Raw genomic sequence first — 10,991 nt, 5'->3', positions numbered from 1 at the left:
ATGGGTAAGTGTCTTGTGACTGGGGCTGGATTTGGGCTCGGGTCCTCCTGGGTCCAGGGTGGGTTCTTTGTCCACTGTGTCACCTAGCTGACCCATGATGACATCTTTAGGGTTAAATTGAGGGGTGATAGGAATGCACTGGGGGAGGGGGAAGGAGAGAGGTAGCATGGGGTAAAATCCCACATGAAAGAAACAGGAAAGGGTCTATGGAGTGGAAGGAAAGATGGGGGCAGTGAATGAGCCTTACACTCATCAGAATTGGCTCAACGACCTTAATCGCATCAGAATTGGCTCAAGGAGGAATTAATATATACACTCAATTGGGTAGAGTAATCTACCTAACCCTGCAGGAGGGTAGGAAGGGAAAGGGAAAAGGAGTGAGGGCATATTGGGGGAGGGGGCAGTCAGAAGCAAATCCCTTTTGAGGAGAGATAGGGTGAAAGAAGATAGAAAATAGAGTAAATATCATGGGGAAGGGAATCAGATGGAGGGAAACAGTTAACAATAGTAACTATGAAAAAGAGAAAAGGAAAAAAGTGTACAAAAAATATTTATGGCAACTCTTTGTGGTGGCTAAGAATTGGAGATCAAGGGAATGGCCATTAGCTGTGGAATGAAAAAAAAAAAAACAACTTCTGTGAGCTCTTTGGTATTTTCAGAGTTAACAGTTGTTGTATAACCTCTGTGGCTCTTTGGCCATTTATTTTCAGAGTTTGACATTACCAAGGCTAACTCCTCTACCTGCTCAAGTAATCCCATTCTATCCCATCTCCTCCAATAGATTTTCCCCTCTGTTATCACTACTCTATCACTAATTTTCAACCCCTCCCTCTCTACTGGCTCATTTCCTACTGCCCACAAACATACCCTTGTCTTCCCCATCCTCAAAAAAATCCTCATTTCATTCTTCCACCCCCATAACTATCTTCCTATATCTCTTCTGCCCTTTGTGGCTAAACTCCTTAAAAAGACAGTCTACAATGAGTGCCTCCACTTGTTCCCCCTTAGTCTTTTCTTAACCCCTTACAATCTGGCTTCTAACATCATCATTCCGCTGAAATGATTCTCTTCAAAGTTATCAATGATCTCTCTCTTTTTTAAAAATTTCTTTCTTTTTTTTTTTGGTGAGGCAATTGGGGTTAAGTGACTTGCCCAGGGTCACACAGCTAGAAGTGTTAAGTGTCTGAGGTCAGATTTGAACTCAGGTCCTCCTGAATCAAGGGCCGGTACTCTATCCACTGCGCCACCTAGCTGCCCCATCAACGATCTCTTAATTGCCAAATCCAATCCTCATTCTCCTTGACCTCTATAGTAGCCTTTGACATTGTTGGTCACTTACTCCTTTCTCTCTGAGTTTTTTGAGATTCCACTTTCTCCTGGTTCTCCTCCTACCTATCTGACTGTTCTTTCTAAGTCTCCTTTGCTGGATATTCATCAGGATCATACCCTCTAATTGTAGATGTCTCTCAAGATTCTGAGCTGGGTTCTCTTCTATTCTCTCTCTCTCTACTACTTCACTTGGTGATCTCATCAGCTCCCAGGGGTTTAACTAACAACTCTGATGGTTATAATAATAATAATAACACACACACACACACACACACACATATCTTATGTGCCAGGCACTGTGGTAAGCACTTTTACAATTATTATCATTATTTTCTCATTTCATTCTCACAATAACCCTGGGAGGTAGGTGCTATTATCATTTCCATTTTACAGATGAGGAAACTGAGACAGAGATTAAGTGATTAATCCAGGGTCATGCAGCTAGGAAGTACCTGAACTCAAATCTTTGTGACTTGGGCTCAGTGTTCTATCCACTATGCCTTCTAGTTGCTTCTGTACTAATGATTCTCAAATCTACTTATTCTGCCCTAACCTGACTGCCAACTTGCTAACTCACATCTCCAACTGCCTTTCAGACATCTTAAACTGGATGCCTTGTAGTCATCTCAAACTACATGTACAAAACAAAACTCATTATGTTGCCCTCTTACCTCCCCCCTACACTCTTCCCTAGTTCTATTATAGAGGGTAATCCTCCCAGTTACTTAGGTTCACAACTATATGTCATACTCAACTTCTCACTACCTCTCACCCCCATATCCAATTTGTTACCAAGGCCTGTTGATTTTACCTTGGCATCATCTCTGGAATACCCTCCCTTTTTCTCCCCTGACATTGTCCAAGGGAAATTTTTGTTGCACTGTTGTGCAAGCCCCTCTCACCTCACACCTGGGCTATTGCAATAGCTGGTGGGTCAGCCCACCTTAAGTCTCTCCCCTCTCCAATTCATCCTCTACTCAGCCATTAAAGTGATTTTCCTAATAGACTCCAGTGATTTCCTATTGCCTCCAGAATCAAATACAAAATCTTCTATTTGGCATTCAAAGTCTGTTATAATTTGTCCCCCTCCTACCTTTCCAGCCTTCCACCTTCCCTCTCCCTCTTCCCCCCCACCATACTCTTTGGCCTTGCTGTTCCACAAACAAGACACTCTATTTCTTGGCTTTGGGCATTTTCTCTGACCGTCTCCCACATGTCTGGAACAATTTTCCTTCTCGTTTCTGCCTATAACCCCAACTTCTTTTAAGTCTCAACAAAAATTCTTCCTTCTACAGGAAGCCTTTCCCAACTCCTCTTAATTCATAAATTGGATCTTTTTTTTTTATGGGACAATGAGGGTTAAGTGACTTGCCCAAGGTCACACAGCTAGTAAGTGTCAAGTGTCTGAGGCCGGATTTGAACTCAGGAACTCCTGAATCCAGGTCCAGTGCTTTATCCACTGAGCCACCTAGCTGCTCCTCTTAATTCAAATGCCTTCCTTCTCATGCTACTTATCTTCTATGTAGCTTGTTTGTGCATATTTGTTGCCTTGTTGTTTCCCCAATTAGACTGTAAGCTTCTTGAGGCCAGGGAGCACGTTTTGCCTTTTTTATTTTTTATCCCCATTGCTTAGCACTGTGTCTGGCACAAAGTAGGCCCTTCAGAAATGTTTATTGACTGACTCAGCAATTAGGGCTTTGCAATAATTTAGGAAGATGGGAATAAGGAGAGAGCTACTGTACTGTAAGCACAGAGCTCCAGAATTGGACGTTTGGGAATAGTGAACATGAGTAATAGGAAAGGCAGTGGGAAAATGCATAAAAGAGTTATAATCAAGTTTGCCTTAAATAGTCCTTCCCTTTTGATTTCCAAGGTAGTGTTTCTACAGTTACCTTTCCTTTATCGTTGTTGCACAGTTATTTGACTCTTTGTGACCCCATTTGGAGTTTTCTTGGCAAAGATACTGGAATGGTTTTCCATTCCTTCTCCAGTCCATTTTACAGATGAGGAAACTGAGACAAACAGGGTAAAGTGACTTTCCCAGGGTCATGCAGCTGGTAAGTGTCTGAGGCCACATTTGAACTCAGATGAGTCCAAGATTTCAAACCCAGCACTCTAATCACTGAGCTAGGTTACCTAGTTGACCACCTTTACTCTAAATACTCTATTTATGTTGAATGTTCTGATTTATGTATGTTGTCTCCCCCATTAATACATCAGTTCCTAGAGAGCAGACACTGCTTTTGTTTTTTCTTTGGATCTCTAGAACTTAACACAGTGTCTGGCACATAGTAAGTGTTTAGGAAATGCTTTGGTTTTTCATTGATTGAAATTTTATGGAGATTTAGACTAGAAAAGTCTTAGAGATTATCTAGTCTGCCTTATTTTACAGATGGGTAAACTGAGACCCCCAGAAATGAAGTGATTTGTCAAAAATCACACAGGTAATAAGTCCCAAAAGTCAGGTCTCTCACCACCACCACCCCCAAAAAAAATCCAGTACTCTCTCCACTACTCATTGTGCCCTGCAGGTGACCTGTCCTATCAGACAGATCCAACTAAGAATAAGTCACACAGATAGGGTAGTTCCAGAGGACTCCATTAAAATCCTGTTGTGAAGAAAGGCTTAGCAATGTTATCCTCTGACCCACAGTCATCAGGAGAGGGAGCCGTGGTGCCTCAATTTTTCTTGATAATGTCAAGGATCCAGTCTATATATCTGGATACTTTGGTGTAGAAGCCGATATCCCCTTTCAGAACACACCCGTCTGTCCAGGACAGGATCCCATGGAGCTGTCCTTTGCAGATGGCCGCAGCAGCAGACACCTCCTGGCAGAGAGTTGGTACATAGGGTCAGAATGCCTTCATTTCCACCCTCCCATTCCTCCAAATGCTCCACTCCCCGCCACTGTGTCCATCCCCAGACACCAGAGGGTCGTCTCTATGATCCCACAGGTTTCCTCAGCAGATGAGACTAGAAAAGTTACAGAAAGCCACATGCTCTTCAGACCACTCTGCCAACCATCTCCCCAGCTCTCCTCCACTGTTTCTAAGCCCTACCCAGACACAGCCAGGAGACAGAAACCACGCTAAACTTTACCCACTGAATCCTAAGCTCTGACCCAGAAATTAGGAGAGCATTTCCAAGGCCCACCCTCTCCGACTTCTTGCCTCAAAGGCAAAACCTTGGGTGAGTATCAGGTCATGGCCACAGAGTCTCTGGACAAATTGAAGAGAGGGTGAGGAGAGATACCTGACAGAAGTTCTGCTGAAGTGGATACATTCCTGCACAGAACGTGTTGTTCATGCTCCTTATGGTGATATTTCTCGAAGAGGCTCCCTTGCATTGAATGGGAGAAAGCCACTGAGCCATTTGATTTATCTGGATGTCTGCATCTCTGACTGGGTAAAAGGGAGAGAGTGGGGAGACTTTCATTTCTTTTCTTTCCTTCTGTACACCCACCCCCTTTCACACAGTATAGCAAAACACAATGGATTTGGAGTCAGAGACCTTGGGGCAAGTCTTGCCTCTGATATTATTAGGTGTGACCTTGAATACAACACTTAACCTTTCTGGGCTTGTTTCGACAATGTGACTGGACTAAAATGTTCACCAGTACTCAAGTGGCCATCATCCTAGTCTCAGAACTATAGAGGTAAGGCCACCAGCTGGGGCTAGAATGCTTTCTGCCTTTTCTGATCTTGTATCATTTCTCTATCCCCATCTGACAGTTGAGTCCTCCCAGAAGAAGAGGCTGGGAGATCAGAAAGGGCTACCTGTTATTAGGTTGCTTATCTTCCAATGGGCCCCCTAGTATTTCCTTGTCTTGATTCTTCCCCTGCCAGCTATGCTTTTCTCTCCTTTGCCTTGGTCCTGCAGTAGCCCTAGTATGGATGCTCTCAAAGGTATAGAAGTCACTGTACTCACAAGGATATTCCCAATTCTGACTCCAGCCAGAAATAATACATATTGATCCATCTAGGTCATTGATGCTAGTGGGCAGGTCCACCAACACATGGAGGTTGTCGGACTTGGCCAGCTTGATCAACATTATGTCGTGTTCGGGAGAGTCTGCCGTGAAATTTGGATGTCGGAAGATAAATTCATGGTTTATTTCCTGATCCTGGAGCCAACCCTTAAAGTTTTGGTTTGGAGTGCCTATTTTCACCTGAAGGTATCTAGAACAGGACACAGGAGATGGGGAGACTTTGTTGACAATATTCATCTAGTTCCAGCTCTGCTCCTAACTCACCCAAGTGACCTCGGGCAAATCACTTAATCCATCTCTCTGGACCTCAATCTCCCTTATTAATAATGTGAAGGGATTGAATATATTTGAAGTTTCTTCTTGCTCTAAAATTCTAGGAATCTCAAGAGTGCTTAGAAGTGTCCCTTCTCAACATCTTGTCAAGTGTCTTCTCTTCCCTGTTGTTCCTCATTCTTCCCTGGGGTGGTTTAGGCTTTTTTCATCCCTGGAGACAATACTTATCCTCAATTCTTTGTCTACACAATCTCCCTAAAATTCCCTCTTTCCTCCTTAAGCATCACCAGCCTTAGCCCCATGAACTGCCTCTCCCTCCATTGCCCAAGTCCATCTTCTCTCCAAGAGAGAGATTCTCAGAGATTTCCCCTCTCCCCTACATACTCATGAACCCTAATGCCAAAAAGCCTCCTCTCTCCTCCACCCCCAGGTATTCAGTAATGTAAGGATGTAAGAATTTCCCCAGAATTCCTCAGATTAATTTGTCCATGCTATAAAATCCCCAGAAGTCGATCACCCTGCTTAGGTTGGTTGGGGTGGGGGGGGTAGGGGGAAGGGGCAGTGACTAGATTGGGACCTGTCTGATACTGTTTCAGGGACCCTAGAGAAAAGAACATACTGAATCACCATCACTCACGGTAGGTAGCAGTGAGCAGCTGTCACCACCCACTGCTGGTGGATCAAGGTGCCCACACAAGGCTGGTAGTCAGATTTCAGGTAGGCCAAAAACTTGGCGTCAGAATCTTGCCTTCTCTTATTAGTGAACTGAGCAGCTGCACAGGGAGGAGGTCATGTGGGGAGGGAAGGGTTGAGACAGACAAAATTTCAGCAGATTTCACTCTCTTCTCTCCCTGGAATGTTCTCCCTCCCATTTTTGTGTGTGTGTATGTTTTTGTATTTTTTCTTCTACCTCCCATTCTTAACCATCGAATTTTTCCCTCGTCTCTAAAACTCAATTCAAATGCTGCTGTTTTCATGAAACTCTTCTTGAACCCCCAAGCTGTAACATCCTTGGACTCTTAAAGGCACTTTTCCAATTCTTTAGTGAAATTAAAATGCAATATTTTATATTATTTTAATCTGTTTACATCTTATCTGATAACTACACTATAAACTCTATTAGGGCAGGGACCCTCTCTTCTCTAAATGTATCTCCTCCTACCAGAATCTTCTGCATACAGAATGTGCTCATTAAATGTTTGCTTATGGGGCAGCTAGGTGGTGCAGTGGATAGAGCACTGGCCCTGGATTCAGGAAGACCTGAGTTCAAATCTAGCCTCAGACACTTAACAATTATTAACTGTGTGACCTAGGCAAGTCACTTAACCCCAATTGCCTCACAAAAAAAAAAAAATGTTTGCTTATCCTCTTGGGTCATGGGTAAGTTCCTTAACCTCTCTGGGCCTCAGTTTCCTCATCTGTAAAATAACAAGGTTTAATGAATGAGTAGATAAATGAAGAAATTGATGGCTATAGAGAGACTCAAAACCCCAGTATGATTTATTCCTTGCATATTCACACATTATTTATAAAATAATATGTATTCTTGTACACAGTATCAACAATATTGTGTGTGGATCAGCTGTGATAGACTTGACTCTTCTCAGCAGTGCAATGGTCCCAGGTGGTTCCAGGGGACTCATAATGGAAAATGCTCTCCAAATCCAGAAAAAACAAAAACAAAAAAACCCACTGTGGAATCTAGGTGCAGATTGAACCATATTATCTCTATTTTTTTTGTTTTGCTTTTTTGGGGTTTTTCCTTTTTGCTCTGATTCTTCTTGCACAGCATGACTAATGCAGAAATATGTTTAATGTGATTGTACATATATAACCTATATCAGATTGCTTGCTGTCTTGGGGAAGGGAGAGGGAAGGGAGGGAAGGAGAAAAAGTTGAAACTAGAAATCTTATAAAAACAAATGTTGCAAACTATATCTATATGTAACTGGAAAATAATAAAATATTTTTATGAAAAAAATAATATGTATTCATGCTTTGAAAAATATTAAGAAACTTAAGGGGTTATTCAGCCATCTTCCATGACTTATTTTTTCCTTAAGGATTTTCACTATCTCTTTTTCTATGTCCCAATCTCTCTCTCACACCTGTCTTTGTCATATGACTTCCAATCATCAAAAGAGCAAACTTGGTTTACTCTTCTCTCTAAGGCAGATTTTACTTAGAACAAGTTATGTGTGTCATGAACCGCTTTGGCAGTCTGGTAAGATCTATAGCTCCTTTGTCAGAATGTTTTTCAATGCATAAAATAGAATATATTGGATTATAAAGGAAGCCAATTATATTGAAATTGTTATTAAAATACTCCCCTTCCCCCTAAAACAAGTTCATGGATTCCCTTTTGGGACTGTGTTAAAAGAGCTGTGTAGTTGTGAAAATTTGCTTCTTCCTTTATAGCTAAAGAACTCCTGGTTCTGTCTCTTCTTGCCTTTCCCTTAGAGACTTTCCCATTATCCTCCCATTTCTCTCTTTTTTATTGTTGTTAAGTTGTTTTCTGTCATGTCCAACTCTTTGTGACCCCATTTGGGGTTTTCTTGGCAAAGATACTGGAGTACTTTGCCATTTCCTTCTCCAGCTCATTTTACAGATGAAGAAACTGAGGCAAACTGGGGTAAGTGATTGCCCAGGGTCCCATAGCTAGTAAGTATCTGAGGCCAGATTTGAACTCAGAAAGATGAAGTCTTGTTGACTTTGGGCCTGGCACTCTATCCACTGATACACCCATCTGCCTACCCTCTTTCTTTACGCCATCCTATCCTAGCCCATCTTCTCCAACCTTATGTCAGAGTGGCTCTGTCCAAAGACCTTTCTTTTGTTCTGTGTGCTTCCGGATTGAGGTTTTCTAGAGTCAGGGGAATGCTTGGGGGCACAGAAGTTCTTGGATCTGTAAAGAAATAGTCAGTTCCTGCAGTTCTCCAGCCTTTGACTTTCCTGGGCAGTCTGTCTTTTGGGGCCTTTTCCTTCCCCCCCCCCAATCAGGACCCAAACCTCAATCTCCCACATTCCCCCTCCTAGCCTCTATCTTGATACCTTTCCCCCTCAGGCTTCCAAGTTCACACTCACCAGCCAAAGTCAGGAAACCAAAGAACAGGATGATATTCATGTTGGTACTAGGAAGGAAACCTAAGGAAAGAATCAGTAGGGTCTAGCTGGCTAAGCAGCCTAATTCCAAATTGAATGGTAAATTGAAGAGGCTGAAAGAAAAGAGGGTTTTGGATTAGGCGGCAGTGACCCTCCCCACACCTGCCTGTCTCAGGTCCTGGTCTTGGGAGGGCTGTCCCTTAGTCCTTTGCTACTAACAAATGGATGTGAGAAAAGAGGGGAATGTAGGCCCATGCCCTTGGATCCAGGCCCCCTCCTCTCTGCAGTCCAGGTAACCTCCCCAGCCTGGGAGATATCTGTCTCTCTGGGCAAATGGACTCCAGGGCTCAGAGCTTTACTGTCCCTTTCCCAGGGGCTAGAGAAATGCCAGAGGACAAAATCCCCCCTGGCTATCTCCAGAGAGACAGTCTGACTGTGGCCGCCTCCTCATTGGCCCCCACTGGATTACTTATGTGTTGTTCTTGCTCAGTGTTGATCCTCTATGTGACGGTGACCCCTCCCCTCTGTATGTCACATTGGCCCCTCCCCTCTGTGTAACACTGACCCCTCATTTCTGTGTGACACTGACCTTTCCCCTCTCTTTGGGGGCAAACAGAAGTTAAGTGACCTGCCTGGGGTCCCAGAGCCATTAAAATGTCTGACTCCAAGTTCAGTACTCTACCCACTTTACCACATTGCTTCTACTAAATTAACACACAATTCTTTTTTCTTTAATATTTTCTTTTCTCCCCAATTATAAGTAAAAACATTTTTTAACATTTGGGGTTCTTTTTAAGTTTTGAGTTCCAAATTTTATCCCTCTCTCCTTCCCCTCCTCCCTCCCTGTGACAGTAAGCATCTGATATAGGTTATATATGTGCAATCATTACTATATTAATATACAATTCTTAAAGCATTTTGATACATTTAAATTCAATGTTTATATCTATAAGGCATTGTAGCCATTCATCCATTCATCCAATGATTGATTTTTAGTTACTTCCTGTGACCAAGGTCCTTTCAAATATTAGGTCATGCTCAAATGGGTAATTGGGGAAGGGAGTAGAAGTGGAAAGAGCACCAGCAGGAGAGGCAGAGGAACTGGGTTCAAATTCTGCCTTTGATGCTTACTATCTGTATGACCTCAGACAAGTTGCTCGACCTCCATGGGCCTCATTCTCCTTGGCTATAAACATAAGGGGATTGGGCTAGATGAACTCTGAGTTTCCTTCCCCCTCCAGATCTACAATCTCTAGACAATATGATCATCTGAGCTTTCAGGAATCTCCTACCCTAGGAGAGGGGACATCTTGTAGTGCTCCCAGTCTTTCAGCAGAGTCAGGACAAATGGAAATGAAGGCACATGAAAATACCTTCGAGGGGCAGCATGGGGTGGGGGGGGAGTCTCCTCCATGCAAAGTTTGGCATTGGCTTTAAAGTCAAATATCTGTGTCCTACACAGCCTTCAAGTCCCATCTCAGTTCCCACTTCTTTGCCTAGACTGAACTGCCTCCTCCTATGTGCCTCTTAGAATCCCAAGTTTTCTTCAAAGCTCAGTTCAAAATGAAGCCTTTCCTAATATCTCAGAGCTTAGTAAAGTACTGGCACATAGTAGGTGCTTAATAATAATTATTGGCTTACCGACTGACTCTCCAGCTGCTAGCACTCCCTCCAAGATTATTTTGCATTTGTTCTGCATATTCACACATATTTTTATATTTTATCACTCCTAGCAAAGTGTAAGGCTCTTCTGGAAGAAGAGTTTCCATTTTCCTCTTTGTATCCCTACTGCCTAGGATAGGGCCTGGTACACAGCAGTTGCTTAATAAATGTTAGTTGGTTGATTGATGGAGATTTTCTCTTAAGATCCTTTTATATCCCTCACATCCAATGAGTAATGGTTGAATAGTAGGCATAGAGATTAATGACTAACTGAAAGTTTGACCATTTTTTCCCTTCCCCAGTGTGGCATTACTTTTTCTCCATTTTTTGTCATAGGATTTATTGTTGGTAAGGACCTAAGAGAGATCACCTGCATTCAATCACTTCATCTTACAGATGAAACTGAGGCCCAGGGTGGGAAAGTGATTTGCCAACAAAACAAGTGGTAGAGCCAGAATTTAAACCCAGATCATTTGAATCTTAATTTCTTCTCCTTCTTCTCCTCCTTCTCCTCCTCCTCCTCCTCCTCCTTCTCCTTCTTCTATCAGGGTTAAATGCCTTGTCCAGGGTCACACAGCTAGTAAGGGTCTGAGTCTGGACATTAACCTCCTGGCTTCAGGCCTGGTGTTCTATCCA

The 10,991-nt window shown here is 42.9% G+C and overlaps 1 protein-coding gene across 1 annotated transcript; it reads right to left on the bottom strand.

Annotated features, from left to right (window-relative positions):
• Window positions 1-4,008: 4,008 nt before the first annotated feature.
• LOC122746350 (serine protease 58-like) lies at window positions 4,009-8,715 on the bottom strand. The gene is made up of 5 exons (XM_043991887.1): window positions 8,676-8,715; window positions 6,229-6,364; window positions 5,258-5,508; window positions 4,583-4,731; window positions 4,009-4,158 (listed from the first exon to the last, which is right to left on the bottom strand). Exons 1-5 carry the CDS (start codon window positions 8,713-8,715, stop codon window positions 4,009-4,011), a joined length of 726 nt encoding a protein of 241 aa, XP_043847822.1.
• Window positions 8,716-10,991: the final 2,276 nt, after the last annotated feature.

The sequence above is a fragment of the Dromiciops gliroides genome, chromosome 3, assembly GCF_019393635.1.
Source record: "Dromiciops gliroides isolate mDroGli1 chromosome 3, mDroGli1.pri, whole genome shotgun sequence".
NCBI lineage: Eukaryota > Metazoa > Chordata > Mammalia > Microbiotheria > Microbiotheriidae > Dromiciops > Dromiciops gliroides.
The sequence above is the reverse complement of the archived record's forward strand: the minus strand, read 5'-3'. Positions and strand labels throughout refer to the sequence as shown.